We start from the raw sequence: 16,046 nt of genomic DNA, 5'->3' as shown, positions 1-16,046 counted from the left end.
ATCGGGACTTTGCCGAATTTCGGTCGAGGTTGCTCCGTCTCGTTTTGCTGTTCCCTTCTCTTGCGCGCTGCCGCCCGAATCGCCCCTCGACTCTTGCACCCTTCCCACCCCTCGTAACCGAAACCCACAAGCTCGCGTTCGTTTTCGTTCGCCCTTCTTCTCTTCCCATTCCGCCCTTCCCCCTCCGCAGCAGCGTCCCACAAGCTCGCGCGCGAAACCTCCTCCTCCTCGCGGTTTCTTCCGCTCTTTCCCCCGCTGCCTACGAGCGGTTCCATAGTGAACGTCGCATTTGCCCCTTCCTCGACCCCGTCGCAGGCCGCGGGGGTTTCGTTTTCAGCCACCTCAGCCTTCCTCTCGCTGCGTCGCAGGCAGAGGGGTCTACTCATTGTACACTGGGATGTATTAGTATGGTACCAAGCCTCTTGATGCTATATGAATGCCTGTAACTGTACTGATAAAAAGCGTTGCCTTATTTACGAGTATTGGTATGCACCGCATGGATTCCCCGGCAAACCGAACTAAAATGAATTAGATCACTCTGGTATCGCTCATTTCTGCTTCTTTTTATATAAAACTTTCGCAAACAATTTTACGAAAGGTCTGCATTATGGAAAATATAAAAATTAAAATAAATAAATTAATTGGATATAAACCCGTTAAAAATCGATCTGTGCAGACTGGTGCGATTTTTTCCTTGAATTTTTCGCATAAAGTAATTACCCTTTCCAAGGAGCCTTATACCATTTTAGGATACTAATTGACGAAAACGAGAATGATGTTCTATTCGAGAAATATAAGTAAAATTAAAAATTTCACATAGACATTTGATCGCCACGATTTTTGAAAATCCTGTGTTAAAATTAGCTTTTTCGAAGCAATGTGCAAGAGAGTTTTTTTACTGCTTAGTATTTTTATTTAACCAAGTTAGTATTTTTATTTAACATAGGATCCGATTAGATTTAATAATGTCCCATTCAACTTTAGTCAAACAGTCTTCATTGGCCTAGCATAAACTCGAAACATTATCAGTTTAGCGATTTCTTGTAAACCCCAATCCAAATAACACTCCCAAAAAGTGTTTTATGTATTTGCAATAAGAAATGCATGCCGGACCATAGGGGTAAGGGAGTTATTATTTCCAATCATACATTGCATTGTTGGCGAAAATGAATTTACATGAATAACACGCGAAGATTAACATAAATAACATGGCGAATACCGCTTAGCCCGAATAGAAAAATACACGGAATAACTCGGACTGCATTCGAGCGACCACCAAACCAACCAAAAGTGCCCGCATTCACAAAATTTTCTTTCTCATTTTTCTTATTTCAATGTCGTTCACGAAATATTCACATTTTTTCTGGCTTATTCTTTACTTTCTCTTTATTTTAGGGATTAATATTTTGGTTTGGCCCAGCAGCGTTTTATATTTATATAGAGTAGAATTGTGTAGCTGTAGATGACTGGAGTTCGATTTGTCCCATTTTGAATTGCAAGCGCTGCAACCATTTTAATAATGCCTCCGATCCGTGATACTCTTGCTCTTCGAGATTTGGTACGGCGTCTCTACAATTCTGCAATCGCACATGAAGTGTACCAGAAAGTTGCGTGTTTGATGATAATACTGGCGTCCAAAGAGGTAGCAATTTTGCCAGTACAGTCGACCTAGTCTCTTTCAGCGATTCTAGTAGTCCCAGAAAATGAAGGTTCACACTTTCTGAAAGCTAAAGAAGGATTTAAATGTGTGTATTGTTTATAATTTGTGTTATGAATTTTCTAGTACATTACCTTTGAGTGAGAAACTAATTGCAAGATGCACGGTGTTACTTTAGCCCAAAACTCAAACACAACACTGAGGGTAGTGTGGTAGGCTTCTGATGAAATCGCTGCCAGAGTAGCGACTTGTTCTAGATATACCGTCCACAGTTGGCACAGTGTAAATGCATGGAATAGAGATGACATATGCAGCACTGATGTTTTCGATTGCTCAGCAAAACCAGCAAAAATCACTTGTACGTGATCGGCAATATGGCAGCTAGCTTCTTGAGGCACTGGCTGTATGATGATAGAACTACTTCGTAAATGAGACTGGTGGGGCGCAGTCATGTCCAATCGTTGCACTACTAGAGCTGTATGTGTTAGTGAACCCATCAGCAACCACGATAGAAGCCGCATATGACCAACACATTCTGTAAACTCTTTTGGCCTGTTAAGAGTAAAAGATATCGGGTGTATGCAAAAACGAGAAAAGAAACAAAAAAATAGCTGTATATCACAGACATATAAAATATTTGCGCTTTGATACTAACCCTTGCTGTAGAGAAGATGGAGCGTTATTGAGCCATGGAAGATATTTAGAAACTGCTCGGCTATCTTTGGAACTTCCCTTTGACATCTCCAGTGCTAGATACTGTGCTATTGCTCCTTTTAACACACCACCAATTGTATCCTCGCAGAGTCCAGGAATACTGCCAGAAGGTTTTAAATTCTGGTAATCACAGTAGCATTATATGACATATCAAGATGTATCCAATAACAGCTATCACGCAAAAGATAATACCTTAATTTTACTCAACGTGTGAAAATCCGCTAAAAACTCCAATATATCGTTCAAGTATGGTTGTCGCATACAGTCTGATATGTTACAATTCATGTTGGTAGATGAATCTCCACCCGAAAATTCTCCGATTAGACCCGGTGGTAGGATTCCACCAGAATCTTGAAGCAAAACCCCCACCAGAAGTAGCAGGTTGCTATCGGGAATATTGATTTTGAATTTCAGTGCTTGCACCATATCGAATATAATTTGTCGACCGAGATACAGTTTATCGCGTTCTTTAGCAAACGCTCTACCGCTGAAGTTGCAAATTTCACTCAAGACTTTTTGTGTCAGCTTCAGGTTTTGAATAGCGTAACTAATTATTTTTGAAAATGGTTCCAGGATACTCTGTAATGAGAAAATATAAATGTTTCATTATTAATACAACACCACTTCCATTCTACCCCACCTCTATTTATACATTATACCTTTGAAAGCTGAGGCACCTTCAGCAGGCAGACCATTATTTCTAGCAAATGTTCGGCTCCATTTATATTAGGAAGTATCAGAATTACTCTGCGTAAAAGTGTATCGACGGATTGCACCACCGGAGACCATATACTACCAGCAATGCAGTCTATCGAGACGCATTGTAAATATTCAGCCAAATTACGAAAGATAATGCCCAACAAATCACCAGGAAGTGTCTTCTTAGCATTAAGTGTTTCGGCTAACATTTGAATCGGACTAGCGGGATTTAATTCAGAAAAGTCGTTCAAACTTGTTGCAATGCTACGATAAAACCGTTTACGGGTTGTTTCTTTTAAAAGAGTAAAGGATTCAAATGTTGGATAAAAATTAATAAGCGGTTAAAAATCGTTACATAAAACACATACCATCTTTTTGAGTTAAAAAAACCTGATAAAATATACCATTTGGTGCAAGTTGATGTAGAACACATCGGAAAAATTGATGAGCAACCGATTGTGATCCTCCCGGTAGATGTGTTAAACTTTCGCATCGCCAAGGAAACGTCGGGTATACAGAAATTCTGCAGATTTTAATCGTAAACATGAAATAAAATAATAATAATCGGCACAAATAGTTTAATCAAACATTTAATTAATAATTGAAATAAATAAAAGGTTAAACTAGGACGAGTAACTGAGAAATGCGTATTTGTGATTACCGTGAGGCTATTGTTAACACTTCCGGTAATAATGGCGCGCCTAGTGATGGTTCACGATGAATGAAGGTGCTCAAAACAATTATCATAATTCCCATCTCTTCATCGGTGTATTCTTCTTTAATTGCTCCACATTCAGAACAACGATTACAGATACTTTCGTCACCAACACGAAGATTGTTCTGTAAAGTTTATGAATATAAAATATGGAAATTTCAAACATCCAATATTATTTAATGCAGAAGTAATTCAGTTGTTATGCAACACTATTTACCGATTTTTCGGGACAAGTAGAATTTTCGGCATCCTCAATATCAGAATCGTCTTTCTCCGATGGGGCCCATAAACCGGCATATTTAATATGTGTATCTTTTTGGTTCGCAGTGAACAACTTTGTATGTAATGTATGTTTTCGAACATACTGCTGGTTACCCATCTGTTGGGTGAGATTATTGTGTACGAGATGTTCATACTTTGTGCCATCATTTAAGTCCATGCCCCTCTGTGTGGGGTTTCCACCATATATGCCATGGATTCCATTGTCATCATAATCTCGGGTGTGTTGAGGAGATTCGAGAGCACTTTGCTTTATTAGCTTTCTGGGTGAACTCATCGCAATTTCGTGCGCATTGCAGTTGATCGCCGTACTCTGTAACGTCTTTTAATAGCTTTCCTTAGTTACTTTAATTGCATATAATTGTAATTACAACAAACTAGCTACTAATAACAAACAAAACTTAAATTGTACGGTAATAAACTCTCTTACATCCGATCTATTATCAGCTATGTTGAAGCATGTAGTTAATCCAGCTGAGTTTTCCGATGTATTCTGACCAATGGGTAACAGCCGTTCTTGAGATGGTATAGGTAGCTGCTGAAAGTAAGATGTACCTAAACCTATCGATCAGTTTAAATTTGTTACTGCGGTTATTTAATTAGATTAGAAGATTGTATATTCTCACATTGCTGTCCCACGATGCTTGAGTCGGATATTATGGATGTTCCTGCTGGTTTGTCGTTCATTTGTACTGATGGTTTATAAGCCTGTGTAGATTCTACTAATAAAGAAAAATAAATCGCATTTTAACTACCAAATTATGTTTCCGAATTATACCAAATTTCTAAAATCATGCTAATATTAATAGTTTATAAGATAATGACAAAGTAATAACGATGATCATATCAACAAAGTGATAACAGAGAGCATAATAAACAGAAAATACCTGCTTTCGCATATGGTTCCATAGATCCTTCATTTTTCGAATCATTTACTTCGTTGACACTGGTGTTTTGCGTTACTACAATAGCCTTTTGAACATTAGCAAAAGGGTTTAATATAGCCTGGGCTTTAGGTTGACCGAGCATGGATGATGTGACCATCATTCGCACTCCCTCCTGTACAGAACATTTCTGGGAATTTATTTGAAAGGCCGAAGGTATCCTAAAGATGGTACTGTTTGCTTTTTCTGATTTTTCTTCCTTCTCTAGTGCACTAGCAACGCGTTTTTCTGTGTTGCTTTTTCTTTCACAAACATTTGTTTGATCTGCGCATAATAAGCCAAATGATTTCTTTTTTTTACCACGTTGTTCCAATATCACCGAATGGTGCTGGAACGAATTCGTTGTCATATTTAAAGTTGAACCGATTGTTGTCAGGTTTTTGCAGCAGGAGTTGCCCAACACTTCAATCGCACCGCGCTTATCTGTGTCAATTGTTACGGGATTCAAATCATCTTCATTACTGCCAGTATCCTCGAGTGAGCCCTAAAAGTAAAAAAATGCATTATTGTTTATATACGTAAATCGTTAGTTCTTTTTGTTAAAGTATTAAAACGACTGATACATGAAATATTCGCATCAGGGCAGTTCTTACCACGTTACGGGTACAATACCCGCATAAATATCCGCATAAATTTACGGGTACCCGCATCAATCGATTTAATTTTAAAAACGCTATCCAAATCATAAAAAGGGTGAACTAAGTTCGAATAATCCCATGAAACTCCAACATTTCTGGCATATAGTAATTATTTTTTTCTGGCATATAGTAAAAGTTATTTACCTGTGCACTACTTTCCTGTAGTGTACTGTCGGAAACATCACTCTCCGGTATGACGACTAGCTCAGATTCAGTATCATCTGCATCAATGCTTACATCAGGATTTTTGCGATTAACCTTTCCACTTTTCAATCGCGATGAACTCCCATGAGGAGGCTCCTCACTCCCATACAAAGCAAGTATGGCTGACTGCAGAGGGCTATGAGGAGGACTAATATTTAGTCGTTTGTCTTCGTGCTCCGAGGTTGCCCCAAGTGATGGTTGGCTTTGATTACGCAATCTGGTTGCAGAATAGTCTACAACAATAGTAGTTGGAATTCTTCGACACTTGTGAAACTGTGCATCGAGGGAGTTCAGAACGATCCGTACGAGGTTTTGCACATGATCAGCCAAAGAGGTCTGATTGTACTGGTACTTGTAAAGAATGACTAGCAAAGACATCAGCCAATTGCGGCGTACATGCGGTTCTAGATACCAGATGGAAAAGTTGTATGTAACTACATTATGATGGATTTCTGATCCAGTGCCTGGTTGTAAAAACCCATTGTTCGTCTGATTAGGCGCGTATAACAGTAGCTGGATTACGGTTGGTAGTAGCAGCCAACCCATTTGATGGTTTTGGTCTAAAACTTGCGGTAAGTTGGTCATAAATGCGTTGAATACAGATGAAGATCGCATTCGCATCGGAGGGCAGTGGAAAAACTTTTCTCCCTGATTGTAACCCAACAGCAGATACAGATGTCGTAATACTATGGACTGAACTTTGAATAACGGCTTTTCATCTGTTGGATATGCCTGCGCAACGTTGAAAAATGTTTATTATTTATGCATTGTCCTAAACGGTTCATATATAAATATTAAATGGTTATAAATAATGGATTATCTTACCAGGTCAGGCCGAGACAAGAATTGCATAAGAAGAAATACTAACAAGTGAATGGTTTCTTTGTCTGCTTCTTCGAGATCGATCACTCTATATAAGCTTCCCATTTGTAAATCATCGTTAGGTCCGCTAATTGAATGAATGTGGCCATCTGTACAAAGTAAAAAAAAGAATCAATGTCAATCAATGAAGTCAAGTTGTAGAGTTCGCAGTGTTTAATTCATCTGAACTTCATCCTACTCACCCAGGCCAAATCGCGAGCTTTTTCGTTTCAGTATTGGCGCAGATACCTGCCGATTGTAGACTTTTTCCTTTTCTAAATTTTATTTTATTTACACAGGAAATTCAAAAATTATATAAATGTGAAGGATCATGCTAAAAAAATACTGTGACTCACCTATTTTGGACTCCTGTCGTGGGACGATAGTAGCAGGTGCAGACATTGTGCGTTTATATGGCCACTTGGTGCCAAAAGATGCGCTCAATGTTTTAGCCATGCTTCCGCTCGTATCAGACTGGCTGAGCGCTTCTCGCGCCTTATTGATTTTAGCCGAAAGAACCTCGCTACCGTTTTCACTGTTTCGAAGATCACGTAGATAAGAAATATCCCCAACACGTTCCAAATTCACTTGCGCTTCTACAAACAATGTGTCAAAGCGATTAAGAAAAAACTCCCAAGTAAGAACTTTACGATCAGAAAGGGAGTTATGAAGCTGATATATTGATTGAAGCACGACTGGTCGATCGATTATAAATTTGTCGAATTGACTCTCCATACAGTAAAGAAGCGCCTGGATAGCGTTATCGTGAATAGTCCCAAGATAAAGCGTAGCGCGTTGTGCGACATGGACATTTAGATCATCACAAGCAGCAATCAGATGGCAAAACGCTGTTGCCAAGGATGTTTGCAAACTGACTTCTGCCCTTAACGGGGTACTATCCATGAAGCGAGTTATAACTAAAATAGAATAAACAAAACATTGCAATTAGATCAATCCTACAAAGTAGTACTGTTTTTATACAAGCAAGCCTGGCATATTTCGTATTGCCTGAAGTTAATAGATGGTAAGAAACGAATGTTTACTCAGTGTAGTAAATTAGTAAATTATAACTGCGCTTGATGCGGCGATTTTTGTTTCTTCTTGTTTTTACAATCATAGGTCAAACATCCTTTATTTGTGGGGAAAGATGGTAAAAAACAGCTGCCGTACGATTTACGATTCACACATGGCAAGGATAGCGATCACCAGAACCTTAGTGGCCTACGGACGAACGCCTCGGAACTCCGGCTGGCGGCATCGGAGTTCAGATGCGACGTCATTATCTGACGGAAACCTGACTTGATTCGTCGCTACCTTCAGGCCTCCTTTTCAGGTGTGATCGCTCGATTTCGAACAGCACCAGATCGAGAGGTTGTTGCGTACTCATCGCGGAACGCGTGTTTGACTAATCTGCCATCCACTCAGATATCAGTTCGCTTCGAGGAATTAATGATTTGCTTCGAAATAAAATTTGTTTATATTCCTAAAACTATCTTTTTTATTATTTCGGGAATAACAAAATGAATGAATGAAGTAGGATGATTAGCATTGAAAAAAGTTAAATAAACATAAAAAAGGTATGTTACACGATTTCGGATAGACGGGTGAGCCTTATATCCAAACTATGGTTCTATTGATTTTTTATAACATATATAAGAACGGACGAGCCGTACGGTTGGGTATCAATCAATAAAAATTGATTTGTTCATTTTTTCTGCACGTTCAAAGAGATACCGGGACAGCCAACGAGGAACGTTAATAAATTGGCTTAGATATACAAAATTATCAAACTAATGCTGAACTAGAGAGGTAAAAAATATAAATACATCGATGGAAATAAGGAATCGTGCATATACCGGTATGTCAAGAACAAATCAGCTACAAAATAGAATTATCAAGTGATGGGAAGCGTTTGAAATAGAACAGTTTATACCTGTCACACGTTCTACAGCTTCGAAACGAACTCTCCAGTCTGCATCATGGAACGCTTCTTGTACTACTTTCCAGAATACGTCCGATCCCATTGGTAACGTTATACAATGTAATAAAATAGGTACCGTAACTTGACATATATGAGACTGTGCCGCAGTGCATAATTCCCACAAGCTGAAATTATATAGCTTATTCGTTAATTGAAGATAATACAATGTCGCTCAATAGTATCGACTAAGATAAGCAAAGATATGATTCTACACTACTGATACAGAGTAGAAGCCCTTGGGGAAATTTGGGACTTTTAATGTTCAAGAGACCCGTATGACTAACTCCCGTAGAGACCCGTATGACTAAGTCAAGTATGACTAATTTTGAATAAAATATGTTTGGGGCCGTAGAGTGCATGCTCGGGAAGGGATTCCCATACAAATCTCTGCTATCATTTCATGGCTTTAATTTTCCTATCATAGCCTACTTGGATGTAGCACTTTTTTTGGAACAAACTTTCAGCAAATATTTACAAAAATGTGACTAACGCAGCAACTCAAAGAAATTAAAAAAAATAACTCTCCTCTATCACTGCGTGGCTACATTTCTAGAATCTAAGATATGAAATATGATCGTCTATTCTTTTGGTCGTTAATTTTTCGGAAACATCTTATATTTAACTGAAGTATAAATCCAAAGACTTACTTTTTAATAAGCATGTTTTCTTGACACCATATGTAGAAACCCCTACTGTCGCGAGTTGCTTTAACGAATGCATCACCATGTAGAACCATTACTTTAAGGCATTGTAGAACGTAATAAAGAATTTCTGCTTTGCCGATGTAAGGGATTTCTTTAAGGAGCTGGTAGATAAACTGCAGTGATTGAGGGAGTGTGTCAATAGAGAATTTAAATTTGCCCACTGATGTATGCCAAAACTCTTCGTCGCCCTCAAATAGTTGAGATTCTACAACATTTACGGAGTCTAGCCCTCCACTTTCAGGGCTATTTTCACCAATAACATTTGGTTTTGCAATTTGCACGGTTGCGGTAGCTATAATTGAAAACAAAGATTAAGATTCAAGATTAATTTAAATTTAAATTGGCAATGGCAAAACACGAAATGATACAACGTACCTACATCAGCATCTGATAAGGTAATAGATCTGGCAACAGCTGGTACCACATTCTCTGATGGTATGATAGGGGCCAAATCCAACTGCTCAGAAACGGTTTCTACGGTCGCAGTCATTATCTACAAGTATTTTTCCATGTTACCTTTTTTATATTTAGTCAAAATACATTAATAATACTAAACTCTAACAAACGCTGTGTATGATATGTTCAACAACTCATCACATGAAGGATAAAAATCAAATAAAAAAAAGATACTAAATGTATTCTACGCTATTGCTTTTTTTACCCTTCACTGTGTTTTAATGAAATAAATATAAGTTTGTAATTAATCCACACTTAATACAGTCCTTTATAAAGTGTAGCCGAATCTTAGTGTTGAAATAGACCATAAAAAAGTCCCATTGAAGAAAATGCATGTTTGCACAGAAAAGATTAAAAAAAAATCTTTTTACAGAGATTTCAAGGAGAAGAAACACAACACTGATGTACAAATCACACCAAGAGTAAATTGAGGACTCGATTAATGGAATGACAGGGGGTGGTTCAGTTATTAAATAGTTCTGTTCACCACTGAATAATCTCTTTAGTACGAATTGAAGTAACTTCGGAGAATTATGAGATCAATACTTGAATAATCGTATCAGCGATCAACAATCAATACATATACTGAGGTATATATTTTAAAGCAGAAAGTAAGGAAAAAACAAATAATAAATCGATGGAGAAATGAACCAAAAATCAATGTTTTCTATTGCATGAGCATATTTGAGGAAGAAAGACACTATATATAATACATACAGAACAAACATGCGGCATATGTACTAATACACCACCAACCGAGTGAGGTTCCGGTTGTGGAACTGCCACCGAAACTGGACCTAAAACAGGGATACAGATTTGAAATTTGTGTTTGAAAATACATATATATAGGTAAAGATATATGGTAGGTTCTGGGGTAATCATTTTCACAGGACCAAAAATTTGAAACGCAAACTAAGAAATATCTTAGTTTTATATATTATAGTTTCAAAAATAAAAAGGTAAAAGAGTTAACTAAACAGCCCTGTAAAGCTGAATATTTCTAAAATTATAGCTTTACAGATAATTTAACATAGCACAATATGCTTACCTAAAGGACCCAGAGGTATATGTAAAGGAGCCATAGAAAGCGACATGTCACGATCATTAGGTTTCGCTTCTTTCTCCGGGTCTGGCGGACTTTTACGCGATTTTTCATCATCGACTACAGTCTGCAAAGGGGGCTTGTAAATCAGATGGTTTGTTAGAACTCCTCTTTGCGGTTCTTTAATATGTAAATACTATCCTACGTTCAATATAGCAGATTTTCTTATAACTTATCTTATTATTATTAATTAACCACCTAAATCTCAGCTATACTAAGTCAGCTAACTTACATCTGGCGGATTAACAGGATAAATAGGAGCCAAATATTGTACCAACTTTGCTGAAAGTTGATGCCACATAACAGAGGTCTCACAATATGCGCAGTCCTGCAATTACAATAAAACGGAATACAGCTATATTTCTTTGGGCTGCAGCTGCATGTAATCGAGCAATACCATAAGTCGGCAGTTATGATTGCCCATTCCGACGTTTGCTGCTGTTACCATGCATTTTAAAAGTCGACACACGTTCTCTGCAACAGTCGTATAAATACCGGAATGCATTTCTATTTCTTGTAGTTCCATCTGTTTACAATAAGTGAAATGGACAAAACGTTGGAAATATTTAAAATAAACCCCATTAAATAACTATAGCGTATGAAAATCTTAAAAATAACATTTTTCACCTGGCGTAACAGAATATCCAGCATAAGAACACAACAAGTGAGATTGTGTTCAGCATCACTCGAAAATTCCATGCACTTACTTATCGGTACTTCATCGTCTGATATGGCCGATGTATTGCCAGACTCGTCCTCTACTACCGGTGCTGCGATTGATAAAGATCTCAGCGTTCATTGGTCGTCGCTCATCTTTTCGGCAGGGGATGACACTACTTACAAATTGAACTCCTACGAGGTGGTTGTACATCTCTTTCTTTGAAGGATTTAATTGCACAATTTATATTATTAACTCCAAAACCATTGCCACCAGCAGAAACGCGGTTAGCATCTTTGTTTTGATTTATTTCTGCTTGTACGCCATGCTTCATGATACGAACTCCATCACCAAACATTGCAAAAAGCTGTGAAAGCGGTATAACGATCTCCAGTTTGGTCAAGTTTTGCAACCAGTAGAGTGCCTGCTGTTGAACTTTTGCCGTTGTTTTTTCGAAACGTATTGTAACAAAGTTATACATGGATTTCGCATCAAATCCAAGCGGAGACATTTCCGTGTCTAAAATCTTGCTCAATACTATCTTCAACTCAGACAACTCTTTCTCGGGAACGTCGTTTGTGATAGCTTCCATCCAGTGTGGCATTACCGTCTCCCAAATTTCTTGTGTTATAATCTCGTATGGTATCAAACAGATCAACCGCTGCAAACCCTCCTTTAGGTGTGACGTCCTCGAAGCTAGCGAATCCCAGTGTCCACCAACACGTGAATACTCGGGTGGATGAGGTAAAAGACAATCAATGAACTCCTTGTAGTGGCTTATGCGTACTTCTTTCAACCAATTGCAAATATGGTCTTGTTTAAGTTTCTCTAGCGTGCTCTCTGCCTGCCCGTCGTAGGAGTAAGCTGTCACATGAAACCAATGAAATAACATAGACAACATTCGACCCAAAATTTCGACTGGAGTGTCAACGGTCGGCGTACACCTTCCAACCAGTAACCATATACCGTAACGCCCCAATAATTGCCTTTCTTCCAGCGTTAAAAAATCATTTGAACCTTCTCCACAAGTGATGGTGTTAGTTTTACCATCCTGATTAGTCAAGTCTTTTCGGAAATCAACATTAAGCGGTTTCGCCTCGCGTAGCAGGCTAATCACCGATTCAACTAAGTATGTTTGCATCTCGGCATCCATCATCATCATTGGCGGTAGACTGCGATGTACAATGTGATCAATCCCACGACGACTATTATGGCGATTACCATGGCACTGCATACAGTATCGTATTGGATGATTTCCGTTGTAGCTGGCACATTCATTTGAAAAGCATATTGAGACAGCCGCCTTTTCTTGCGAACGGCAGTTCTAGAAGCAATACATAAGAATTCTATTGATTAAATTGAGAGAAATAGACGTTATTATAAGAAAAATGATTTACCTTGTTTTCGCAGACCATGGAAACTTGTTGCATTGGGTGCAAAATATCACCGAATGTTAAATTCCGATGGTCACGATGAATCTCATTGGCGCATTCGATACATAGATAGAGCGGGGGAGGTGCATCTGGTGCATAGATAATACTAATGCAGTGATCGTAGCATACTTTAACAGCCTCCGCATTGCCCGCATTGGGGCATGATTCACGTTGACACACAAAAGGTATCAGGTCATTTGTAAACTTGCACAGCAATCCCTTCCGGTCGAACAGGTTCGGATCGAAGGCAGGCCAGTAATAAAAGAGCAACTTTGCAGCAGACGCACGAGACATTGCCGTCCCGTACCCTATTACGCATAACAGATCTTTGGACACGTTATGCTTAAGTCGCATGAGGCACTCTAATAGCTGACAATGATGGGCGGGATTCGTGGAGTATTGAAACACGAGCATTATGACTGCTGATACCGATTGGCATGCGTGGCATTCCTGATCATCATCGCTTTGACGTGCTAGAAACAGTAAACATAAATAATGATAATCGTTAATCGTCATAACACGACCTGGCACCATCGGGTAACCACTCGTTTCAAAATAATGTATATTCAAATATCTAAATTCAACACACAATATATGCTAATATCAACGAGGCCATTCTACCACAAAAAAATAACTGCAAAATAAACATTGTTTCATAAGTATATACCTCTACTTACTTATAGTAAATGGCAGAATATAATAGCAAAGATAATTTATAATCTCCTGGTGAAGTGATGCTGGCAGAACTGATATTGTGGATGCCGTTAAGTAAGGTAAATTGTCGATAAGATCACGATCAAGAAACGGCAGAATGCAACCCAGACACTGGAGAAAAGCTTTTCCAAATAAATTAAGCCCGGACTGAATGTTTGAGGCTGCATCAAGCAACATTGTGAGAGCGTTGTATAAATTTTGATATTCCAGATTAGGATAGCTTGACATTCTCATTTGGTCCAACGACGGATCTTTGATCATTTCTAACGGAGAACATGGAACGTCCTTCAGAACAGCTAAGGTGGAAAGAGAGAAGAGGTTGAGACGGAATTGATACTAACCGGGTACATTATATAATGTGTATGCGTATATTATATGACGGTGTTGTGCTAATTCTATATTATTACTATTACTGCTACTATTAGTATAAGACATGTTTAAAAAACATTTTAGTAGGCGCATAAAGATTAGCATTGATATGAGCCACAAATAAAATTAGATAAGATGAAAGGGAATCAAATAGACCACCATAAACAACCAAAAACGGATGAAACTAAGTGTAATTATGCAAGCACGTATGTGCAAAGCATTTTCTTTCTTTTATATGTGTTGTTTCGACTGTATCAACAGTAATTGAAAAGGAATGCATAGGAAATTTTCAATACTTACTCAAAAGTGTCTGTGAGAAATATTTAATAGTGTTGGCTACATCTGATCCAGTAGGTGCCGGTACTTGATTGCTTAATAAGCGTACATGATATTCATGAAGACAACGGAGCTTCGCCTGAACTGTAATTTTTTTTTATCACAAGATTAGAAATAAATCTTCAAGCAGTAACACAAAAACAGTAATGTAACAATATAAATCTCAGAAAATACTTCTTTTTTACCATACTCATTTCAACCCCCCCTTCCTCGAGAGAGAGGGGGCTCTCTCTCTCTCTCACACACACACACACTCACGCGCGCCCGCGCACACTCTTTCTAGTATACTCACAAGCAGCTCCTCTTGTACCCATGTTGATTAGCTGTATTCTGAAACTTCCCGTCATTGAAACAATGGTGCAATACTCTTTACGATTTTGTTTAGCTTTTGCCTTTTATATTGAACATGCGTCTGAAATAAACACTTTACAAATTACACTTCTATATTTCACTCTGAATCACCAATCATTTTGTGTAATTTATTTTTTCAGATTGAGTAGGTTTGAGATTCAATATGTTGAATGCATTTTAGTGACATAATGGTGAATTGTGGTGCATAACTACACAACTGTTATCATTTTGAACAATCAGTGCTGCCTTCAATTATGAATCTTTTTACACTAAAGAAATATCATGTTATCTTTTACTTCCGAACAATTTGTTCGTACCCTCACTACTAAGAGGGGCTTCCAGATTCGAATAGTGCTGTGGCACCTATCCGTGCTATTTTTGAAAGAGAAATAGAGAAAGCGAGAGGGAGAGAGAGAGGTAGATTGGATAAATAATAAGAAAAAGAGAGAGAGAGAGAGAGAGAGAGATCTCTGGATTTACTTTCGTACATGCGCACTGTAAATCGTTAAATTATGCGTTAAAGAAAAAAAAATTATTCACCCCTGCATGAAATTTACATTTTAAATTTTTTTTCATATGAAAGCGCTTATTTTCACACATACCTTGTGCCTACACCTTGCGTACATCATACTTTTTTTAAAAATTGCCGTTTTCAATTTTTCATTGAGGCGCATCTTTTAATACACACGTAATTGAATATAATACAATTTAATTATTCTTGTGCGACTGAACAGTCCAAACACTTTTAAAAACCTACTTAAAAGTTTAAAAAATTAAAAAGAAAATCTCGACAATATACGACATAAACGCAGTTTACATTTTGATAAGTTAGACTAAGAAGTCGATACAAAGGGTCTAAATATCATACAGCTCTAAAATGAGACTGAACCTGCTTCAGTGATCTGATCATTTAAGAATGGCACAGGATGATTCATCACATAAAGCCTTCTTAAACTCTGTAAATAAAGAGAAAGAGAACATGAGAAGCCCAATTCAATTCAACTTGCTGCGAGAGGAAAAAATAAAAAGTTAATAAATTACGGTAATTACCGATTACACAATTACTGGCCGATCTCGAGCTGAGGATAAATTTTCTTGAACATGATTGTTCGACGGTTATAAAGCCCATTAAAAAAGAAAGAAACTTTTAAACGTTCTAGATAAACAGGTAAAACAGATCTAAAATCATTTCGAATCAATTTAAAAAATCGATTCATTGCGTGTTGATAGA

The 16,046-nt window shown here is 37.9% G+C and overlaps 1 protein-coding gene across 1 annotated transcript; it reads right to left on the bottom strand.

Moving 5' to 3' along the window:
* Positions 1–1,299: 1,299 nt before the first annotated feature.
* LOC125952034 (protein unc-79 homolog) lies at positions 1,300–15,662 on the bottom strand. The gene is given in 28 exon segments (XM_049681251.1): positions 1,300–1,776; positions 1,778–2,209; positions 2,313–2,491; positions 2,564–2,950; positions 3,031–3,362; positions 3,439–3,593; positions 3,732–3,910; positions 4,003–4,386; positions 4,495–4,625; positions 4,691–4,786; positions 4,952–5,492; positions 5,791–6,582; positions 6,676–6,821; positions 6,915–6,986; positions 7,068–7,628; positions 8,645–8,817; positions 9,340–9,688; positions 9,772–9,889; positions 10,570–10,649; positions 10,901–11,033; positions 11,187–11,282; positions 11,352–11,480; positions 11,582–11,724; positions 11,796–12,936; positions 13,010–13,518; positions 13,723–14,055; positions 14,429–14,548; positions 14,757–15,662. Coding segments are annotated over 28 exon segments (8,109 nt in total). The 5' UTR covers positions 14,812–15,662; the 3' UTR covers positions 1,300–1,433.
* Between the last annotated feature and the right edge of the window lie 384 nt (positions 15,663–16,046).

Source organism: Anopheles darlingi, chromosome 2, assembly GCF_943734745.1.
Source record: "Anopheles darlingi chromosome 2, idAnoDarlMG_H_01, whole genome shotgun sequence".
NCBI classification, from domain to species: Eukaryota; Metazoa; Arthropoda; class Insecta; order Diptera; family Culicidae; genus Anopheles; species Anopheles darlingi.
The sequence above is the reverse complement of the archived record's forward strand: the minus strand, read 5'-3'. Positions and strand labels throughout refer to the sequence as shown.